The 24,679-nt window shown below is 36.4% G+C and overlaps 1 protein-coding gene across 2 annotated transcripts in view; it reads left to right on the forward strand.

Moving 5' to 3' along the window:
- Positions 1-24,679, forward strand: part of Bmp5 (bone morphogenetic protein 5) — a 106,540-nt gene that overhangs the window by 45,328 nt on the left and 36,533 nt on the right. For both annotated transcript variants that reach the window (XM_005377586.2, XM_013510909.1), the window contains exons 2-3: positions 11,464-11,656; positions 22,255-22,403. In XM_005377586.2, coding sequence (XP_005377643.1) covers positions 11,464-11,656; positions 22,255-22,403 — 342 coding nt within the window. The remainder of the gene's footprint in view (positions 1-11,463; positions 11,657-22,254; positions 22,404-24,679) is intronic.

The following is a 24,679-nucleotide window of genomic DNA, read 5'->3' on the forward strand; positions in this document are numbered from 1 at the left end:
CAAAACCTTTGACCTGTTTTTGTCAGTTACCCACAAATATTCATTGTAGATAAATTATCATTTCATTGATTTTTGAGATGTAATGGAAAGTTTTTTGCTCCACATGGACTTAACTGTAACCTCTATCACATTCAGGTGGTTAAAAATGGACTGTTTTATTTTACTGATGGGAACAGAAGAATTCACAAGGTCATTTAGTGAAATCTGGTGAGATTAGAACGGCTGAACTCTGGCTGCCAGGCAATCTATAAAAAGAACAGATTTTTTCCGCTAAAGAAAACATGAGAAATAAACATTTGCTGAAAGGTAATTATAAGACAGTTGTGCTTTTACATTGACTCTTTACAGGGAAACAAAATTTTCTCAAATATTTGTGACAGGGATTTATTATTTGTACTCTTTCATCATTAAGAAAGCTTATTTTAAGGTTTACAAAATGCATTAATCAAGTAGCATCTTCTGCATTTACTCTGAATTAATTTTTTCATTTCTATTTTTTATGAGTATATGTTTGCCATGCTTAATTCACCACGGGGAATCTGCACCTGCACGTGTTTTAATTCTTTTATCCCCATTCCCCTCCTTTCTTAATCCTCTCCTTCTTATTTACAAAAGCTCTGTTTCATTTTTTCCTCCATTCTCTTTTTTAAAAATCCTTTTCCTCTCTCTTCTCTCTTGTTCCCCTTCCCATCTGAGCAAGCTCCTCCCACTTCCCAATGCCTATCTCCCACTTTTCTCCTTATTTATACTTTGAGCTTCTCATACAAGAGAAATAATGCAGCATTTAAACTTGTGTGTTCGACTTATTCCGCTTGAGAGTATGGTTTTGAGATGCGTCCATTTGCCTAAAAATGTCTCAAATTTGTCCTTCTTTATGGCAGAGTAGTGTTTTTAGCCCACAAAAATGAGAATTTTTTTGTATTTAGCTTTGTATTTAACTTCCCATTAATAATTTTCTACATAAGATGCTCATAGTAAAAAGTCAATATTCTCTACAAATCTGAATGCACTGAAAAATAATAAAATGATTTTAAATCTTCTTCAGATAGGAGTTGTAACCAGAATCAGCAACTTTTATTGGACTGTGCAATGTGTGAATGTTAAAACTTGTGGTACTGTGTGGCCCATCTTGTGAATAGGAGCTATCCAAAGAGGATATGAAGTAGATATAATTACTTTTTATTGATCCACTTTGGTAGATATATAGCCTGAAGTTATTTTTTAACTCCAGAATACAATTTTTTAAAAAAGTTACCATTAATCACTTTTATTAATAAACATATATTCTAGATAAGCACATTAATATTCTGGTAATCAAAATGTTTGCTTTTTAGGACAATTAGCAATTCTACATAATAAAGCTTCCACTGACAATTTATTGTTGGGGTAAGTGGGGAAATAAAAAGAAAACTGGGGAACATAAAGCCATGGATATTTCTCTGAAGTATGGCGTATAAATAGAAGATAACACAGTAATTACAGTGCAAGTAGGCACTGAGTGATACAGTTCTCACTGCTTTTGAGAACTTGCTGTGTTCTATGGCTGCGCTGAGATCTCGAGCCCCCACCCACTTCTCTTCCTTCCTCGTGTCCGTCTCCGTCTCTCTTCCCTCGCAGCCCCCTTGGGAAGCATCAGGGGACTTTACAGTACGGTGAGGAAGGCCTGTTCTTTCCTTGAGGGCTCCTGGAAAGCTTTCTTATATCTCAACAGTTTGGGTTTGACCCAGAGCACGTGTTTAAGTAAGATTTTAGGACAGAATGAACACAATAGCAAGCAGCTCTTTTCTGGGTACAAGGTGAATACCTGAGGAATATAAGAAAATAGTAATACCCAAGAGCCAGGAGCTGCCCTGGCCTTCCCAACTAGGCCTTGGAGTTGCTAGGAGACTCGCAGAGCCCACAGTCCTACTGTTGAAACCCGAGGCCCTGCAGCAACGTTGGACAGCATCGGACCTCTGTGTGATCACGGGGAAGGAAGACAAGGCAAGGCTACCTCATACTCAGATCTGAAAACAAATGAAAATAGGAGCAGTGTTCAAATCTGGAAAAATCATCAGATACACACTTGCCGGACAACGTTACTGATTGCTGCTTCTTTACTAGTTAGAGCCTTATCCTACCTCCCCGATTCCCACCTTCTAGCAAAATGTATTAAAATATTAAGTGATACAGTTACCTTCCTTCCCACCAGTACGCATTCCTGAGCAAAACTCTGCCTCTGTCTTCTCTTCGTCACATAACCCCGAGTCTCTTCGAATACCGTTTATGCTGAGGCACAAAACATCCACCCCGAAACATCCATCCACTGCACGCACTGAAGCAACTATCTACAGCCATGTGCCTGGTGTAACGCTGTGTCCAAAACACTGACACAGTGAAGAGGGCGAAACCAGCTACATACCGGGAGAAAACATAGGAATGAGCACCGGAGGTTGGGAGCAAAGTTCAGCGGAGTGTGAGCTAGCACAGGAAAACACGTGCCTTGAGACAGGCAGCAGTCACTAGCAGTTGAAACTCTGGTGCAAAGAAAATCAGGAATTGTACAAGCTAGACATTATTCCTGGATTTTTAGTTGACTAAGTTTGTGAAACTGAAGAAGTTACTGTTGTTTATCTGTGTCATGGAAAAAATAATAGAGACTTTATCTGTCAGATCAAAAACAAGAGAAGGAATAAATATCTTAAATATATCAATTATGATAAGCATTAATTGTTACTATAATTTATTTATGATGACTTTAATTATGAACATATCAATTTTTATACCAATGCTTGATCTCTAGCTCTTTCTGTATCCCTCTCCCTCTCCCTCTTCCTTTCCATATCCATTTCCATCTCCATCTCCATCTTCCTCTCCATCTCCATCTCCATCTCCATCTCTATCTCTATCTCTATCTCTATCATCTCTATCTCTATCTCTATCATCTCTATCTCTATCTCTATCATCTTTATCTCTATCTCTATCTATCTCTATCTCTATTTCTATCTCCATTTCCATCTCTGTCTCTATCTCTATCATCTTTATCTCTATCTCTATCTATCTCTATCTCTATTTCTATCTCCATTTCCATCTCTGTCTCTATCTCTATCATCTCTGTCTCTACCTCTATCATCTCTATATCTATCGTCTCTATCTCTATCTCCATCTCCTTCTCTATCTCTATCATCTCTATCTCTATCATCTCTATCTCTCTATATAATTATCATTCTAGTATTCTAAAGCACAACTGAAGAGAGCTCTATGCTGGCCCCTCTGAACTAAGGAATGTAAAAAGAAGTTGAGATTATTTTCACTGATGGTCCAAAGCTTTCTTTACACAAGACTTAATTCTTTATGCTACTGTTTACTTTTTTAAATAAAAAATGTACAAATATTGAATCATTAAATTTCAAAATTATATGCATTGTAATTTTAAATGAACTTTTGAAATCTTTTCTTACTTATCAAACTAGATAACTAAATATAAGAAGATATTTAATATTTAATATTTAAATATAACCATCTCACCCTTCTTTTCAGATTTTCTTTCCTTATAAAATTCTATTCAGGGGGTATTTATCAATAAGAACAAGACTATTTTAACTATAGAAAATGTGAGTGTAAAGTGAAATTAATCTTTGAAACAAAACATTCAGCAGGACAACTTGCTTTTGTCCAGGTCAAGTATTATTGAGGTGTTAAAAGGCTCCTAGGACTTCTGGAATCTAGAGTTTACCACACTCGCAGGAATGGTTATCCATTCACAGAAAATATGAACATATGCATTCACTACCCAATAAATAGGCCTTTATTGGATGGAGTTTATGTTTCTCAGTGGGCTCGTCAGTGAAGGGCGTCTTGGAAGTGATACATGAGGATAGTCACATGATATGTTTGCTTTGTTTCTCTTACTTCTAAAATGTGACATAGATAAGTAATAATTCTATGAGTAATCTCTTAATGACTTTTTGCACTCAACAGCAAACTCTGGTCTGTATTCTTTCAACAGCTGGCCAGGATCCTGGGAAAATGCTATCTGTGACTTGCAGCTACCGGTTCTACTTGTGTCTTCTAAGTTACAGCTCTTGTGCAGGAGATTAAGGCTGTTTGCCCAGGAATGCATCTTCTTTAAACTGCAGATAAATCACTAAGTAGATAAAACTGCATCCTTGTTAATTAATTCTAGGCCTCAGATAGTGTAGACATACAAATATTTAGCCCATGATACTTTTGTTCAATTTTTATTAGTGACACAGTAATCACGAAAGGTGTATGTTGGAGGAAAAAGACATTCACTCAGTCACTTCTGTTAAGTTATATCTCAACAATTAAAAGAACATACCTGAAATAGATGCTCAATCTTTGTAGACTTTGTCTATTTGGAGCATGTAGGAGATAGTCTGGTGCTCATATAAAGGAATCTTATTCTTTTTACTATCATTCCATTGAACATGGATTGTGAATCTTTTGATTAGTATGTTACTTCTTGTGTTCTTTGTGATATCATTAATTTTATTTGTTTTTTATATCAACAATTTTAAATCAAAACATACAAACTTGAATCATTTATAGCAAATGAGCTTGAGACCATACTGCTAAGTGAAATAAGTCTGACATGCTTGTGTAAATATTGCATTGTCCTTTGAGTGTGAGAAACTGAAAGTGTAAATAAGGACCAAAATGTGTAACAGATATTGTGAAATAGGAAGAAAATGTTCAAAAGGAAAGAATAGTGGATGAAGGTGAGAAGGAAGGAAGGAAAAAGAAAAAAAATGAGAAAAAAAGATAAAATGAAAACCAAGCATTTGTAAATAAGGAGAAGAAGAGGGGTCAAAGACAGGGGAAAGAATGAAAAGGAAAGGAACTAAGATGTATCGTGCACACGTATAAGTTCCCTATGACAAGTGTGATCATTTGTATATTTACGTTGCAACAATAAATTCAATGTACAAAAGAGATAATGGAGACAGACCTTCTTGTCACTGGGAAGTGGTTTAAAAGGCTGAATGTGCAGTGAAGAGGCAGGGTAAGAGAATATGAAAAGATGTAAAATATATCATGTACATGTACCAAATACCGTGAATGTAACCACTGTGTTTCACAAACATAAACTGAAATAATACTAACCCTGATACTGGGAACCGGGAAAGGGTATCCAGCAAAGGAGGAATGTGATGGGTGGCAAGGGGAAGAGCTACACATTAGTCAAGTTTTGTTAAATGCACGTACTTATTCCACTGAAAGCGTGTGAACTTTATGTACTGCAAACATGCACTAATAAAATAAAAAGAAAACAAGAAATTAGTTCTCTCATTCTACAAGTACAGTGGCAGTTTTGCTTGCTAAAGGTAACTCTGTGGTTCCGCATAGATATTTGGATGGAAATATTTGGAATATAGGTAAAACCTAGAAGCCCAGGGAGGTATGTTCAACACCATCATTACAACTGTACTTTGAGTGGTGTATGTTTTGCTGATGGATTATTTTCTGTGAGTGAGTTTGTGTGTGTGTGTGTGTGTGTGTGTGTGTGTGTGTAGCAAAACAAGCGCTTTAATTTTTTAGATAGTCTTACTAAGGGCCTTGCACTTGCAGACAGGTGTTGTGCCACTGAGCTACACCCCTAGCAAGTGCTCTAACTTTTTAAGAGAGCGTTATTGGTAACTATCAGCTCAAAGAAACAACCCTGTGCCGCTAGGTTTATTAGAAAGGAACAATTTTACATGCTAATACCGTGCAGGATTATGCACATGACCTTGCCCTTGGGAGCACATGAAGTGTACCATTGCAAGTGATGTCCCTTTTTCTTCACTTCAAGATATGTCCGTGTTGTAAGCTTGGTACTGTCTACGTGACTGCTTCACTAATGTCCCCGGTTGGTATTGGTAGCTGTGTCACAGATGTGATCATTTAGCCGGGTTTCTTTAGCCGAAAGTTTCTTTGTGTCTTCACATGAGAAACCATGCCTACGGTCTAGAACTAAATGACTAGTTCTATTACAGAAAAGCAGTAATTTCAGATGTCAGTACATTGTAACACTGTCCTTCCAGCCCCTTAGTAAGCATGAGTCTGATGAGCTAACCCTTCTCCTTGTATGTTTTTGTTCAGTAATTAGGAGAGTATTTTCTACCACCAAACAAGATTATAACTTTTATGGAGTCTTCCATATTTCATCTGTGGAAACAAATTTTATAGAAATGATGGTAAGGAAAATTCAGGAAATTCATGCTATTTAGTTGAGAATATGTATATATTCATGTGTACTCATGTGTTTATATGTGTATGTTTGTATATTCATATGTACTAAACATGTATATTCATGTGCATATATATTCATATGTACTAAATATGTGTATGTATATATTCAGCTAAATAGTGTATATATAAGTGAATTAAAAAGAAAATGTTTAAGATAATGTGACTATAATACTTAACAACAGTACACAATTTTCTGATGTTTTCTTATATACTTGTCTAATTTTACACCTTCTCAAACTATCTACCATTGCAACAATACATTGTAAATTATGAACAAATAGAATGCTAATACATACCAAAATTGTCACAATGTGAACAGAAAAGGATGTCTCCTAGAAAGCCTACATGTGAGGAATTTTAAATGTGTGGGGGTTGCTTTTCATTTACTTTTGGTGTTTTGAAGAAAGTTGGAATATGGAGTGATCCAGCAGAGAAGTTATAATTATTTCATTTCTTTGGTGTTTTTTGGGTACCAGGAATCAAACTCTAACTCATGACCTCATGCTTGCCAGGCAGGCGATGTGCCCCTGAGTTAAATCCCCAGCCTTATTATTTCAAAATTTCAACCTTTAATTATATTTCCAATTACAACTGTAGTAAAAGTATGACGTTACATACTAACATATGTATTATATAAATTAATTCAAATTAGAATATAATCAATTATTTATCAATTATTCATGAACATTTATCAATTATTCACGAACATTCCTTAGATAAGAAATGATGGAAATATTAATAAGAATAGAAAAAAGCACATTTAGTTTGCTTAAAGATGAAAAAGAGATGTGATTTATAAGAATCAACAAAATCTAGACAGAATAGTAACACTGTTTTCGGAGAAACACATTGAAGGGAAAAGATTCTTTGGGGAGTGAATGAAAGCTTTGAAAAAATGGCAAGCTTTCCCTAGAAATAATTGGAGTAATAAGACAAGAATAACACAAGAAAACTGCATTCAGAAAAGCACACAGTTCATACACTGTGCTGTGGGTTTGCGAATTGAAATCTTGGCCCTGGACTGAAACCTTTTATGTGCCAATAATAAACTTTTGGGCTTGTGGGCAGATTAGAAAAGTGAAGACATGCGCAGGGCAGTCAGAATTAAATGCGATCTGCCTCAGGGATGACCCTAAGCAAGTTACTAAGCTGTCAGTGGTGGGAGGGTAGCAGGATGAGGCTGGATGAGAGAGGGCAAGACTCGATCCACTCACACGGTCTTTCAGCTATTAGACCTCTCTGGAGCGCACTGTATTAGCTCCTAATTATGCACTGCCGATCAAAGCCCTTATTTTATAGTCTACTCTTTGCTGTTTGGTACAACCCTGAAATACAGTGTTTAAATACACTAAAAATGAATAGTTTCTGAGTGCAGAAAGGCAGATGTAATTAGCAGGTATTGCGGACATACAACAAAGCTGTCCAGTGGGCTTCAAGAGACAGGTGTCTGCCACTGCCTAGCTGTTGTTGCCTCATTTTCATTTTGAAATCAAGGTTATTAACATTTGCCATCTCGTCAGCATCATTCTCTGAGGACACTGAAATTACCTTGTTGAATAGTTGTGGGCATCATTAGGAACGCAAAGCTGGGTAAATGCAAGGCTGACTCCACTGTCGCTCCAAACATGTCCTGTGGAAGTTTTTGTTGCAATTATGCTTCAAAGCAATAGGATATAGGGATTTGAATCACTAGACAAATCTGCAACACAACTTTATTTTGTGTGGTATATTTAATACAAGATTTTATTAAACTCTTTGAGAAGTTGTCCCCTTAAGGGTTTAAGTTAAATAGCCTGGATTAGAAAACTGAAATTTTATAACAGCAGAAATTCTAGCTTTCCACTTTATTACATGAACGTCACACAAGGGATTCTAGAACAGTAGATGATTTTACATAACATGAATTCAATACTTATCTGAATTCTGCAGGTGTACATTTTAGACTGGATCCTAAGCAACCAATGTTTTAGCCCTTATGTCTACAACTATAATTTTTGGAGTTTTTTAAAAATTTCAAATATAAAGTTAATTGTTCATGAAATATTGAATAATGGTATTACCACTTACAATTTTGAAGATTGTCTTTCAGAATAGAGAAAGTATATTTCTGAATTCCTGTTTGGAGCATATATCATAACGTATAAAACTCCTTTGCGTGAGACACTGTCACCAGGGCAAACATGAACATTTCTACACAGTGCAATGGGTATTCAGTTAAGTGCAAGTAGATAAAGACTTTGAGTCACTTTGTGTGGGCTAATTTCTAGTTCATCTGCCAAATGAGCCTGAAACCAATTTATTTTCAGAACATATGGATATTAGACTTGTGAATGCAAGACTTTAGATCTCTACTAATAAAATAAAACAAAGTAACATTATATGAGTAGAAACAAATATCCTGGCATTTAAAAACTGTGGACCAAATGTTTGGGTTCAAACCCTCTGGTAAGATATTTAATTCCCTCTTGCCCCTTAGCTTCTTCATGTTCAGTAAGGGTGCCTGTGCTGTAGAGTTTATGCAATGCAATATGTTAATATTTATAAAATGATAAAATGCTTGGCATATAAATGTCTTTTAAGTACATTCGCAAATAGCCATCTATTTCACTTAATTTAGAATCAGAAAATAAGTAAGTAGTAGTTACATTTATGTCTCTGAAAACAAAAGCTGTGGCCAGTTCCAACACTCATACCTGCACATTGATGCGTAGACGTTACACTTCGCCTTGTCTGTGGCTCAGGCAGGAGAGACACAAAGGAAACTAAGAAGAACTCACTGCACTATTGCCGAAGAATTTTGGACAGAGGGAAAGATTAGATGATGGATTTAAAAGACACCCTAAAAACAGAGCTATCATCCTTCTTTAGGGAAGAATTAACAATCCCAGAAATGGGCTTCTCTTGGAATAAGACACTGATATCTTACAAAGCATATCATAATGAGGCATGAGAGGGGGTGCAGTGCAAGTCTGACAGTCCAAGGTCACTGTCCGAACTCAGCTCTGCAGGATGCCATGGTCTCCAGATGAGGATTACTTATTTCTGTGTGCAAGTTGGGTATCTGAGATGTAAACAGGTGTGGGCTCCTTGTTTTCCTAAACTATCTTTTCTGGGAAAAATAAGCCACAGGTTGTTCTGGAGTGTAAAGGCATGGCTTGTGCGTTCCTTTGTCACAAGCTTTTCCATGGCATGGCAGTCGTGGGTCCTGGAACACAAAATGTGAGTGAGCTCAGCTACACGCGGCTTCATGGACAGCTGTCACTGCCCCCCGACTCTCAGCCCTTGCTCTGGTTTAGGTCTCCAAGTTTTACAACTGTTAATATAATTTCAATTAATCTTCTGGAGGTATTTTTACCCTAATTTTTAAACTTGTAAATGAATTTTTACAACTTATAACAAAATTTTAGTATTTGTTATGGTTTGTGTCTGGATGTCCCCCCAAAGTTTCATGTGGACATGCAATGGACTTCTAGAGTTTATGATTGATCCATGGCCCAATGCTGGGATTATGGGTGTGAGTGCTACACCTACCCTGAGGGGGATAGTTTGCATATGCAAGGGAGGGAGAGAGGATGCTTGCCACTCCCCCCTTATGCTCTTCTTGTTTTTTGCTGTTTTCTGCCGCCTTGAACCATGTGCTACTCTGCCTTGGAGCCAGCCAAGTATGGACTGAAACCTCCACAAACTGTGAGCTAAATAAACCTTTCCTTCCTTCATTTTGGATGTCAGGTATTTTTTCTCAGCAAAGAGAGAAAAGTGCCCAAGACAGTGGTAAAATATGCCATTAAAAAGACATGGTTGAGGGCTGGGGATATAGTTCAGCATCACAAGTGCCTGCCTAGCAAGCACAAGATCCTGAGTTTGGTTCTCAGTACCAAAAAAAGAAAGAATAAAACGTGGTTGGCTGAAATCGTACAATATCTTGAACATAATATCTTATAAGAGATTTAGGTGCAACACTATTGTATATTACCTGAAATAATTGAGATTTTGAGAAACATGAATAATGAGGAACTTCATCAGGTGATGGTCCACTTCTGTACTTAAGGGTTTTGTACAGTTAGCTCATTAAGAACTTCTTTGGTACCTACTTGATAGGGACCATACCAAACTGTACACTTTCTTACAAAGCCAGATGGATGCAATACATCTGACATTTGCTGTGTTAAATCTTTCAGTATTTCTTAGTATTCTCATAAGAAAGTGTTCTTTGACTTTGTTTGCTAGGCAGGTTCCTAATAGGGAAACTAGGCTCCCATCCTAATTCTGAATAAGAAGGGACAGAAGTCTTAGGGAGACTTTATGCTGAACTAGGAGAAACCATTTGTAAAAGTGTTTCAAAGTAAGAGAAAATGGAGTGAGAGGAAAAGTATTTCAATTGCTGACAGAAAATAATCACTTCTGGGGATGACATTTTAGAAATAATCCTGTGTGGGTAGTAACTATAGTTAGCTAGGAGCAAGAGGTTTTGTGGTACTACTGCATAGATGGTGACTGTAGACAGCAACTATGGACTGTATATCTAAAAAGATCTGAGGAGATGATTCTGAATATGTTCAGCATAAAGAAGGGGTAACTGTCTCAGGAGATAGGCACCTTTAACCTGATATAAATATTATCAGATGTTTACATAGGTCAAAATATCATAGGGTACCCTGTAAATATTCACATATTTATTTTTATACGTCAGTTAATGAACTGAAATTAAAAATTAAAAATATAAAATAATTTGCTGACTTGACTTTTGCGATACTGTAAACACAGCCCTTGTATTCATGCAATTCCTTCCTCTCTCTTGATATTCTCCTGTGGTTGTGCTGACTTTGACCACTGCCTTTACCTGGAACTCTGGAAGCTTCTATAGCATTACCCTAATTTCTGTATGAAGCCTTCTGTGTTCTAGCACTTGACGCATGCTGGAAATCACTTCACAACCTTCACTTTTCAAAGTACTTGTGGATAACTTTCCATTTAGGGTTCTGGAATTTGTACAAAGCCATGGAGGTTATATTGCTTTTGAACTAAAGGCTTTTAGTTTGTGGAATTTCCTTTAGCTAGAAAGACATAGAAGTCTATGGTCTTACAGTTTTCCCAGCTTTAGTATTTTCCCAGTTTTATATAATTCTACTGATTTATTTTCATTTTCAAATGTGGAAATTTAACCATTATTTCTATACTGGAGAAGAGCTGACTAATTTTACCTTCTCCTTTCTTTTCTTTCTTTTTCAGTTGAAAGAGACAGGGATTTCTCTCACCAGAGAAGGCATTACAAAGAATTTAGGTTTGATCTGACTCAAATTCCTCATGGAGAAGCAGTGACAGCAGCTGAGTTCCGGATATACAAAGACAAGAGCAGCAGTCGATTTGAAAATGAGACAATTAAGATCAGCATATATCAGATCATCAAGGAATACATGCACAGGTATCAACGTCTCACACATTTTCATGAAAAACAAATGCTACATTTTATTAAGAGCTACTGAGAATCCCTGTGACCTATCAAAAACTGTTTTCTTTGGGTATAGTGACATTCAGTACCAGGTCCAGATACACTGAAAAGTAACAGTAATTGATCTGAAAATTTCTACATTTCACAAATTTTCCCTGCTTTTCCATCTGTGGACTAAATTGTCTCAGGCATCGCAATATGAGCTTTCTAGGATTTTAATCTTATTTTGTTAATTTGCCTGTCATCCTATAAAACTTCTATTTTATTCTGCCTCCATGTTTTTTTCCTATATTAGCAATCAAACCCAGGGCCTTTGGATGTGAGGCAATATTCTTGTGACCAAGTCTGGTTAAATTGCCTCTGCTGGCCTCAAATATATGATTCTCTTGCGTTCCTAGTAACTGGAATTATAGGTGTGCACCACCACCCCTGGCCCCATATAAGACTTTTAATTAAGATGATTTAAATCATTTGGTTTTCTTTAAATTAAAGAACTACTTTACTTTTCATGGGCATATGTGTAAATTATTTTTGCATTTTTAATGTGAGATCATTCTGTTTGCAATAGGTTCTGAGAGTCAACTTGTATGTATTCTGTCTAAAAGTACTTAAGAACTGCACAAAATGGGTTGTCTAAAATACTAACTATATGGACACTTAATTAATAATTACTGCAAATGAGTCCTCAAATATAAGAAGTAAAAAGGGACCTTGGTGGTTTTCTCTGGGGGCGAAGGAGAGTAGATGGGAGATGCATATAATGAAAACTGTTATGTGCATGTATGCAAACACATTGAAACTCAAGGTTTTATAAAGCTAATAGGCATCCATTTACCTATATTTCCAACACAATGCAGAAATCTTTGTGTGACACCTTTTATGGGTGCTTAGTTGTCTTTGTTGTCCAGCTCTCACTCTCTCTCTCTCTCTCTCTCTCTCTCTCTCTCTCTCTCTCTCTCTCTCACACACACACACACACACACACAATTTAAGTATCAAATATGTAGTACCGCCATGCACAAACTTAATTCTTTCCACAATTCTGGTCTCAAAATGAATTAGATGGGAACCAAATCAAATTCAATGGTTAGGTTCAATGTTGACTTGATGGGGAACATCATATTACAGTGATAAATGCATACCTATTTTATAGCATCACAAGTCACAATAACTAAATCTTGGAAATATTATATATGTCCATCAATAGATCAATGGATAAGGAAAGTGTGGTATATGTACACAATGGTATAATACTCAGCCAGAATGAAGGATAAATTTAAGTCATTTGGAGGGAAATGGATACATCTGGAAATCACAACGCAAAGTGAAATAAACTAGATAGAGTAAGTTGAATATTCATGATTTCTCATATGAGAAATGCAAATTGTCAATAATTGAAAGGGCAAGACAAAAAGATGATAAGAGACAAAGAAGCAGACCTTTAGGAGATGGGAACAGAATGTAAGGATGGAGGGAAGTAGGAAAAAGATGAAGGGAAGAAGTAGAAAGGATCTATAGCCTCTCCACAATGAAGGTATTCATTACGTATCACAACTGTGCTAAGGAGAAAAAAGACATGGAACCAGTCTAGGTCCTCACGGACAGGTGAGTGGGTAAAGAAACTGGGGTATGTGCGCAGTGGACTGCAGCCCAGCCGCAAAGCTCGTGACATTTTCTGGAAAATGGGTGGGGTTAGGGTTATCACATTAAGAGCAATAAGCCAGCCTCAGAAAGATGAACACTGCATGTTTTAATTAATATGTGGAATCTAAAGTAACGGCATGAGAGAAGGAAGAAGACTATTATCAGACAGGAGAAAGGGGATGAGGAGGAGGGGGCGAAGCAGAGTAGATGGGAGATGCATATAACGAAAACTGTTATGTGCGTGTATGCAAATACATTGAAACTCAACGTTTTATAAAGCTAATAGGCATCCATTTACCTATAAAAGCCTCTACTTTCTCTTTCTTTACAGCTGAGTAATACCCCATTGTATAAAAATACCACATCTTTTATTGCTGATGTCTGTGGTCTGTTGGGAGGAATGTCAGCGCTTGAAGTTTTCTTTTTTCTTGACCAATTTTGCACGCTTGAATTTGGTAATCAGAATGACTGATCTTTAAACAATACACAGTGTAACAACCATTGTTGAACTCTTACCATCTTGTATGATGAAGCTCTGCAGCATTTCCAATGCTTTTATTTTATTTTATTATATTTATTTACTTACTTAGTTCTACCTGTTACTGTCCTTGATTGATCAATCTTACATTCTTATGTCTGGTGGACTGAGCAACTTGGTTGAAGATAACAGTATGCAATGCAGCAACCATTGTTAATTCCTATCATTTTGTTTTGAGGCCGTGTATCATTTTTGTTGTTTTGATTTTGTCTTCATTGTTGTTTTGTCAGTTTTCAAATTTTTAAAATAAAAAAGACAAATTCAAAAAAGCTAATTGGCACTGACAAAAATATATTTAAAATGGGATGAATTGGTCTTATTTTTTCTTAAGATGCAAGGAAAAGCATATTTTCCCCAGAGAAAATGATGATAAATAATTTTTTCTTTCTTCTATGGAGAAGTTTAATGTAATGTGGAACTTTGCTTTTAACTGTCTGCGAGGAGGACTAGGCTAGTAATATATCATTTCTATGTCATATGCTCATAGTAAAAATGGAAAGAGTTCCAATAAGAAAATGTAATTTTAAAATCCAATTAACAATTTAAAAGTATCAACTGCATCTGGGTTTGTACACACACACGCACACACACCCTTGGATTGTTTTAAAAACATGGGTCACCCTCAAAATTTCTATCATCAGACTTGTAGATTTTATCTCTAGTATTTTGACTAAAACTCAGAAAAACTTGAGAAGTCAGAGCAAGCTGCAGAGTTTAATGAAGCGCCTCTGACAGCACGTGGACGTTTTCACTTAGGTAATGTGTACTTTCCCCAAGGTACTGCCTCGGAGGGCTGGGTGGGATCCTGGCAGTAATTTAAACTGACATTTTATGGATGTGTTTTATATTCAAGGCATCACCTGATGCATAAACCATCTATTTTATGAATTCTTTGACAGTGTTATGTAATCAAATTTAAATACTAGTAGATCATTTATGTCACCTCTTTTCCCACTTATTCATCTTTAGGACTTACAACTCCTAAAGTCATGTACTCTTCCATCTCCCATCTCCCCCATTTATGCCTACACATATTTAAATATGTGCAGTTAAAGAAGTGTTCTGGTATTTATCCAACTTTTTATTTTTCTTGGTTAAAAGTTAACACATTTTTTATCATTTCACTTATATAATCTTTTTCATAAAAGGCCAACAGCCCTAAATTCTGTGTAGAAGGCACCACTCTGCAGTCACACGTCATATATCTGTATTATTGGGAAATGAATTTCCACATCATTGAATTTTCCAGATAATCCAGCGGAGTTCGGCACGCTTTTGTTGACTCCTACCACGTGGTGAGCCCAGGGGCCACGAGGCCAAGTACATAAGCCCGCAAAGCTCACAGCCTGGGGCTGGGCTGCGGTGGGCCTGCCTCACACAGACTTTCATAACTAGAATACAACGTGCTGAGAACGATGATGTCAGTGTGCACTGAGTGCTGCAGAAATACGAAGGCAGGGAAATTAATTCTTTACTTGGGTGGATGAGGCCTTCAGGGGAGGCTCTGGGAGGAGTTTACCTCTGAGCTGAACAATTCAAGAACAGGAACTCTCTACAGGCATCAAGACAGAAAGACACAAAGTTATCTTAGAAATACTCCTATGTATTAAACATTTAAATGTATAAGAATTACACAAATCTGTACAAATAGAGTGGCTGATGCCAGTGCTACAAGTAATACAAAAAGTAGTTAAATTTACGCATTTCATGAATACACACCATCAGTCTGGTGCTAAGTTTTTGCTTGGATTAAAAATTTCACAAATGTATATGCTTATATACTCCCCAGAGAAAACATGCTCCATATAAGGCAACCATCTCCTAATTCTGTGTTCTGAATATACCTTTCTGTCCTCCGCTGTGAACCTGGCTGGTGTCACTAGGCACCTTCTCTACTTGGTGCCCTTGACTAGGTCCTCATCATGCAGATTCACAGGCAGCTTTGTATCCCATAATCACCCTCCTCCCCCTCCTTTAAGATGTGATTCTCCTGTGCACACCCTTCAGAATACATACTGGCAGTTTCTGCTCAGCAAGATTTTCTGGCACCTTTGGAGCAGGATACTCAGCTAGGAGAAGCCATCTGGACAGTATGCTAGCCATAGCTGAGAGCTTTGAATAGGCCCTCTAGGAAGCACTGGCGATGCCTGGGTCACTCTAGCTGGTCTGTGGGTATGCGGAGGAGATACATGGGCGGGGATGCTGCCATTCCTGAAAGGGCCAGGGAAGCCACTGCACCCAGCAAAGGATGATCTGATCCAAAGTGTTCGCGTCACCCAGGTTGAGAAATCTGCTTATTGGAAGGTCCAAGTCACAAACCTAAACATAGGAATGACTTTTCCCATAAAATATGTACTGTACCTGTTAATTTTCTTTGACTAGTCACATTTCATAGATACCTAATATGAAACAACTTTTAGGAACTTGTATTGAATGTGTTGCTCATTCATTGGGACTGTGAAAATGTGTTGGGCTCTCTGTGTAATAATTTCATGTTTTATTTATTTATTTTTTCCTTGAATAAAGACAACTCCTGTGTGTGGATGTGGGGCATGTTTAGATTTCTCCTCAGGGGAACGATGGAGGGTGAATATTAAAAATGTCTTGACAGTTCAAAACAATTGAATTTTTAAGTAGAAATTCAATTTGTTTTGCAGTACTGCCATGGTACTCAATTTTAGCTAATATTGTCCATCACCAATTTTCATCTGAACATTTTAAATATAGCATAGAATCAGATAGTCTAAAAAATGGATGCTAAGTGAGATAAAATTGCATAATTTCACAATTATTTGGAAATGAGAAATAACATTGAAACATCAATCAGTAAATTTAAATTCTAATACTTTTAAGCAAAGTTTGCTTATGAAAGAAACTTTTTTATCAAAGAAACTTTTGACAAAGAGCATTTTTTATTAGTTGATGATCTGTTGGTAATGTGATTGGTATTAGAGCTGTAGATTAGGTTCCTAAATGCTACGATGAATACTCTGGTTTCTCTTCAGATTGTATAATCTTTCACATTTTACTAAATGCTATGATGGTATTTGTGTGCAATACCCAGGTAAAGATATATGCTTTTTTCCTTTGGTGGTCGTTATTATATTTTTACTGGACTTGATAAATTAGTTAAGGAAAATTGGAGTCAGGAGGAGGAGAAATAGTTATAATAGTAGATATGTCAGGAAAAGTGGAGATGTTTCCGTACACTGTAGTTTTCCTTCATGGAAATGAAATACGGCAAATTTTCTTCTAAAATTTCTCTGTGTGCTTTCCAGACAATTTCCTAAAGGTTTTCTTGGCCAAGTGCATTACTTCATTATTAGACAGAGGAACAGCCCTCCTCTTGATTAACTATCCTGTTTTCTATCCCTTTTTTATCCCTAACTATCCCTTTTTATGTATATAGAAACACATCTCCATATTTGCATATATACATAAAATTGAAACTGTAGCAACCAGGAGAACATTTCTCTTTCATTATCTCTGAATGTTGAAATAATTTCACTTCTTGATGTTTTCAATGTAATATTTTTCTTCTAATGGAATTGAAATAAACTTCTATACCCATAGTTCATAAGTATGTTTTAAGGATATTTCATAGTAATGACTGTATAACTCACTTCCGGCTCTAATTATGCTATCAGTCATAGCACATATAGCTTGTTAAATACAAACTTGTGTACCATAGTTGCATTTTGGTAAGAAAATGCAATTTTTAAATCATTTAAAAAATAATCCATAATTCAGAAAGGTAAATTGGAAAGGCATAATTATTTTTTTCTGATACTAAGCAAAACCTGAGTGTAGGAAGTCATTGCTGAAGTGAGCTCCAACTTCATCTGCATTTTGCTTTTGACTTCTTGAAGGTAGAGTGTAGCTCTTCAGTGGATCATGAGTCCTACACTTCACACTTAAGTAATGGGGAGAAATAAATGAAAAATGTGTGTTAGTCATATTTAAAAGCAAGAAAATTTCCTTGCCATGAGTCTATGATGTAGTGCAATAATATATGATATACTGTGATTGATATGATATAACATAGTATGATAAAATAGATTGCAGATGATAAATGGGGTTCCCGTTAAGGATCCACCCATGCATGTTTCCCTATCTTTATCAAATTCACTGATATAAAACCTTTCTGATTTCTTCACTTTCTCATATTTTATTCATCCTTCAACCAGCTGCAATTTGATTTCCATATCCACTCTCAGCTGATCACCCACCAGCAGCCTCCTGGATATCTGACCCTATGGACGCTTTTCCTACCTTTCTCCTCAGTATTTGATATTATTGATCATTTCTTGTTTGACATGTGACATATCCCAACTAGGGGAGTGTATTAATATTCTAGTTCTGCTGTAACAAATTCCCAAAAACATGGATATCTCAGTATAGCAGAAATGGTCCTCTTTCTGTTTGGGGACTAGCAGGCCCAAACAAGCTGTGCATGGTATGCACCCTCAAAACCTCTAGGGTAAGATCCTTTCTTGCTCCTTGAACTGCTGGCACTCCAGACATTCCTCTTCCAAAAGAGTCAGCCAAGCACAAGTTGCAAAACCACAGAGAGCAATACATGTTACACTGAAAAGTGAATACACTCATGAGCAGGTCAGTGGATTTGTGAAACACCTCAGGCCACTCCTTGATTCTATTTTGACTCGTGATGTTTTAGGATCAGTGGTTCGGTGATTTTTCTTTCGAGGATAAGTGAATTTTTCAGGATCAGTAAAGCAATTAACGTATGATTTGGAACTAAAGGGAACTGTTTGATTAGAGATGATGTTTTGAAAGTGGAATATTAAAACCTCAGCTCTCCCTGCAAATTGTTTAGTGACCATGGGGAATCATTTCATTTCTCTTTGTATCTCATGGAAAAAATGTATTGGCTATGTAATATTCCACTTTGCATATTTTGTGGTTTATGTTGAGGTAAAAATCACAGGGTAGCTGATTTCACATCCCATATTCTTGCTCAAACTTTTAATCTTTTAATGGGACTACTCCATTTATTCAGCTGAGGAGACACTGAGGTAATCATCCAAGCATCCCACGGTGCAAGCATGGCATGGTTCTCAGAGTGTCTGTACTCACTGTTGCCCAGTTAAAAGGAAAACCCGTTATCATGATCTAATCATACAAAATAAAAGATTCAGTGGACAGAGGACTAATATTTAGAATATAAAAAGGACTAAAAAATTTAGACACCACCCCTAAAACAAGACTCAATCAAGAAATGGGCAACTGAACTGTGCACACATCTCAGAAGTTCAAACATCCAATAAACACATGAAAATGTTCCACACAGTGAGTGGGCAGTTAGAGGAATGAACATTAAAACCACACCGAGGTACCATCTTACCACAGAAAGAGTGGCCATCATCAAAAAGTCAAATAATAACAAATGCTGGCAAGAATGTGGGGGCAAAGAACAATATTGGTGTACATTGTTGCTGGGGATGTAAACTAGCACACTGTGGAAATCAGCGTGGAGATTCCTTTAAAAATTAAATATAGAAATTCCATTTGACCAGCTAGTCCTCTTGTGGATATCTTCCCCAAAGGGTTGAAGTCATCATATTACTAGGATACATGTTTATAGCGGCACAATTTATAGTAGCCAGATCTTGGGAATAGGGTACAGTACACTCCCACAAAGCCGCAGCTCAGAGTGCATGGGTTTTCCTTAGACCCTAACTAATAATTGTTCTCAGAAACCACAAGTATCCTGTTCAGTTGTTTTTTTGGCGGGAGGTTCGCAAGTAGCCGGCTGGGAGCGTTATTCAGTTGTCCTTGCCGCTGGCTGGCCGCTGCGCTGTAATCCACCGCGGCAGAGCACCAGCTTCCGGCATCAGAACAGGGCGCTCTACCGCACGGAGCTATCTCCAGCGTTCTCGGTTTCGTTCTTCTTAAAGCCCCAAGATCCCAAAGATGCCGCCAAAATGCCCTGCAGCCGATGAGACTTTATTATTTTATTAAATTACAGTATTTTATTAAATTAAATTACATAATTGTGGGAGACAGAATATTTAGGGTTTAAACTGTAAAAATAGGCATTTATAATCATTTTTCTGACATATCTGAAATTCACAGCTTTTAATAATTCATAGATACTCTAAGAACATAACCCCCACAAATTTGGGGGGTTCACTGTATATGTCCATCATCAGATGAATAGGTAAAGGAAATCGATATTTGAGACATTAAGCAAATGGATGCAACTTGAGAACATAACATAAAGTGAAGTAAGTCAGACACACAGGCTTAAACATCACAGGTTTTTATTTGCAAACTAATGTTGAGAAAGAGAGATAGAGAACAAAAAGAAGACAGATAAAGAGGAAGCAGGGAGAAGTTCAAACAACTCTGGAAATTATTCTGTTGCTTCAAAATATTTTCAGATAATTGCTAATTTGTTATACTTATACATACTGTTAGTTCTTTTGTTCATTCAGAAGAAAGCTTTGTCCTTTTATTTTTTTCTTCCTAGTAAGAGAACCATTTTTGTCTATGACTTGTACTCTGAGTAACATTTTAGCCATTTTTTCAAGATCCTGCTACATAATGTATTAACCATTTTTTATAAAACCTTGGTTTTTTAGAGAAGTTTATCTGTGTAGTTTGAAAAATAGCATTTTTTAATTCTATGTATGATGCTGTCAATGGAAATACCATAAAAAGGACCAATATTTACAATTTTTTGTTGAAGTTTTATCCTTTATTTAGATGGGTGTAGGTTATACCCTACAGTGCAGTCTCTGATGCTCATGTAAATGGTTTTTAAGAGGATAAATTATGTAGACAGCCAAAGTTCCCAGGAATACTTACTAAATTTCCTTTTCTTTACCTCATCCTTCTTTTCTCTTTTTTTCTGCTCCCACTTTTTTCTTTCTTCTTGTGAATAATTCCAGCAGCTATTTATAAAAAGCCAAAACTATCATTGCTTGGGGTCATTGGAAGGTAATGTGGCCCCTCAAATAATGTTTTCTCAAATACACTGGTCAAAATGAAACAATTTAGAGACAATTGAATTATGGTAGACAGTTGCCCCTACTCTCATATGAATATACAAAGCAATATAGTTGTATTATATTCTATATATATAGAATATACTAGCATAAATATAGCTTGGCTTGATAAAATTTTTAAAGCAGGGGTTATCATAACATTTTGTTATCATACCATGTTTTCATACATGGGGAAACAAAGGCCAAAGAATTCCTTAGATATTCAAGCTCTGTTTAATTACCAAATCTTTACTGTATCATTGATATATTATGTAAACAAAGTAAAAGTCAAGTTTTTGCTCTCCTATTATCCTTTTATTAGGATATAGCCTTAATTTTTCCATTCTACCAACTTTTACTTTGAGATGAGGTTTAAAATTGGTGGTAGGACAAATTGTGTCTCCTGCTTCTCCATCTTGTAACCTAGGCACTCCTTTAGCATTTTTATATGCCTAAGGCTTGTTTGAAAAACTCTTTTCTCTTTCAATAGAATGCAAAGCATTCTGTCAAGAAGTATATATATGTTCACACACTTTCCATACATGACTAGATATATTTAAACCTCACTCACAAAGTCAGATCTCAAATATTTCTGTATTGACTATAAATATATGCAAACATTACACAGACTGTTTTTCACCTTTGAGTATCCATACTTAAATATATCTGTATATTTAATATTCAGTATGTCTATTTTGATACTGAAAATCTTTTAGCTGTTAACCATGGCTCAATATTCAAACACTACATGCTGATTTAATTAGCTGTAAGAAAATTATTATTAAGGTGACTTAGACTTGTGGAAAAAGCTGCCTCAAGTCATGGTAGATCATGTCATTTAATTTATGAAACTCACCTCTTAACCCAGGGCCGTTCTCTGTGACCCTCTCTTGGCCTTTGGTATCCATAAAATAATTATTGCATAAATGGAAAATATTAGGAAACTATCCTCGTAACAGATGCTTGAATCATCTCCTGCTTATGCTTGTTTCTTCTGAGTCTGCATTCACCCAAAGTGCAGTAGCTTCTTTCATTTCTGTCTCTATTTGTTTTGATTGTTTATTTTGACTTAGACAGGTTGGTTTTGGGCAACACTGCTGACAGGGACCAAGCTAAGACCGCTCAGTAGTTTTGGAAAGGCCAGTGAGAAGTAGGAAAGTGGAAATTACTTTCAGATATCGATAGTCTGCAGCAGGTTTGGGTCGGAAGACCAGCAATGCAGCGTTCTGTATCCTATTACTCATCAACTGAGTCACTTGTTCCCCTCGTCCTTTAATCAGTTCCTGTTATTTTGCAGAGTGCTTTGGAAATGTTTTCACTTAAGTGTGGGAAATGATGATCTTCTTTCAAACCTTTAACTTGTTTCTTTTTTTCCTTAGGGATGCAGATCTGTTCCTGTTAGATACAAGAAAAACGCAGGCTGTAGATGTGGGCTGGCTTGTCTTCGATATCACGGTGACCAGCAATCACTGGGTGATCAATCCACAGAACAATCTGGGCCTACAGCTCTGTGCAGAGACGGGGGATGGTGAGCACTGAATTTCATATATTTTTTGTGCAACTTGTTCTATTATGGAAAAAAATCATAACAAAATAATAGGAGAATAACACTAGTTAATACACTGTGTATTATTATCTTCAAAGTAGTTACTCAGATTCAAAACATGGACATAAAAGTTTCTCCAAATAATATTAGCACAATCCTGTCTTTTCATTGAACTATGAGAAACTAGTAGTATAACAAACTTGTATATACTTTTTTCCTTTTCTTTTCCTTCTTTTCCCCTTTTCCTCATGCTAGTTCCTTTTTTCTTTTGAACAATTTCTTCCCATTTCATAATATCTATTGTACATTTAGACCTTATTTACTGTTTCAGTTTCTCACACCAGGGAGATAAAGTGATGTTTATACATGTGAGTGTGATTTATTTCACTTATGAGTTTGGTCTCAAGTTGCATCCATTTACCCAGAAATGTCTCAAGGTTTTCCTTTTTTTATGGCTGAATAGTACTCCATTGTAAAAAAAAACACATCTTTTTTTTCCACTCCTTGGTTGATGGACACTAGGTTGTTTCCAAGATTTAGCTATTATAAATTGTGCTGCAATAAACATGGGTGCACATATATCACTGTGGTATGATGTTTTTAATTCTGGGAAGATATCCAGAAAGGGAATAGCTAGGTCAAATGGGACTTCTAATCCTAGGTTTTTTTTTTTTTTTTTCCCGGTACTGGGAATCTAACTCATGACCTTGCACTTGCCAGGCAGGCGCTGTGCTGCTGAGCTAAATCCCCAGTCCCCGTAGTTTTTAAAGGAATCTCCACACTGATTTTCACAGTGGTTATAGTGGGCTACACTCCCACCAACAGTGGAAAAGGATTCTTTTTTCCCCACAGCCCCTCCAGCATTTGTTATTGGTTAATTGCTTGATGATAGTCATTCTTTCTGGAGTGATATGGAATCTCAGCATTGTTTTAATTTGCATCTTTTGAATGACAAATGATGTTGAACATTTTTTCATATATTTATTTGTCATTTTTATGTCTTCATCTGAGAAGTGTGTATTTATCTTAGATGCCCACTTTTGGTTTGGGTCTTTGAACTTGGGGGGTTCTGACTTATTTTAGTTCTTTATATGCTCTAGATATAAATCCTTTGTCTGAGGGACACTGGATTAAAAGTTTTTCCTATTCTGTGGGTTGTCTTTGCATTCTTTATGTGATTTCTTTTGCTGTGCAAAAGATTTTTAATAGGGTTGGATCCCAGTCACTGAATTTTGTGTTATTCCTAGTGCAGTTGAGGTTTGGTTCATGAAATCTCTGCTTACACCTATGTCTTTAAGGGTGCTACCTATTCTCTCTTCCAACAGATTCAGTGTTTCTGTTTTAATATTTAGGTGTTTGATCCATTTTGACTTTAGTTTGGTGCATGGTCTAGACATGGGTCTACTTTTAGTCTTTGGCACGTGGAGAGTCAGTTTTTCCAGCACCATTTATAAAAGATGCTTAAATTTTTTTTATTTTTATTTTTTTGTCTTTTTGAGACAAGGTCTTGCTATGCAGTTCAGGCTGGCCTTGAGCTCACTTTGTAGCCTAGGCTGATCTCAAACTTGCAACAATTCTTCTGACTCAGTCTCCCAAGTGCTGGGATTACAGGCATGTGCCACTACACCTGGTTGATGCTTAAATATTTAGAAATATACTATATGGAACTTTGCTGTGGTCATGCCCCTGCACTTAGAAATGTTACAATGAGGCCTAAGGAAGGTAATCTTTAAAAAGAAAATGTGGGAATATACCTGATTTAAAGTTCATTGTCTTTAGTTTATCTCAGAATCAGGCAAGCGAAACATAAGACTTAGTCTGTCTCATTCATTCGTTCTTGCTGTATCACATTGAAACTTTCTTTAATAAACTACAGATTTAAGTACAGTTTGGGTCTGCCTGCGGGTTCATCCAAGGGGATTAATTACTATATACCTAAGACTTCATGGTGACATTTCTTTACCTACAATCAATTTCACGGCCTGTGGAAAATATCATAATCAATTTTGTGACTCCAAGCATTGTGTATACAGAATAAGATTGACAGACACAATTAAATAGATCACAAGGTTAGTATAGTAAAGACTTCTGTTCCTTGCATCCTGATCTAGAATGAGGAACTTCTACAGAAAGTGTTACAGAGTTTTAGACCTTCCTTCCATCCCCAAATCCAGACTTTTCCACAGATTTTAATTACAATGCTGACTTTTTGTATTGTTATGAACAATTCGAATTTTGGATTGTAGGTTATTTCTCAG

Source organism: Chinchilla lanigera, unplaced genomic scaffold (assembly GCF_000276665.1).
Source record: "Chinchilla lanigera isolate Chin_1 unplaced genomic scaffold, ChiLan1.0 scaffold00010, whole genome shotgun sequence".
Taxonomy (NCBI): domain Eukaryota; kingdom Metazoa; phylum Chordata; class Mammalia; order Rodentia; family Chinchillidae; genus Chinchilla; species Chinchilla lanigera.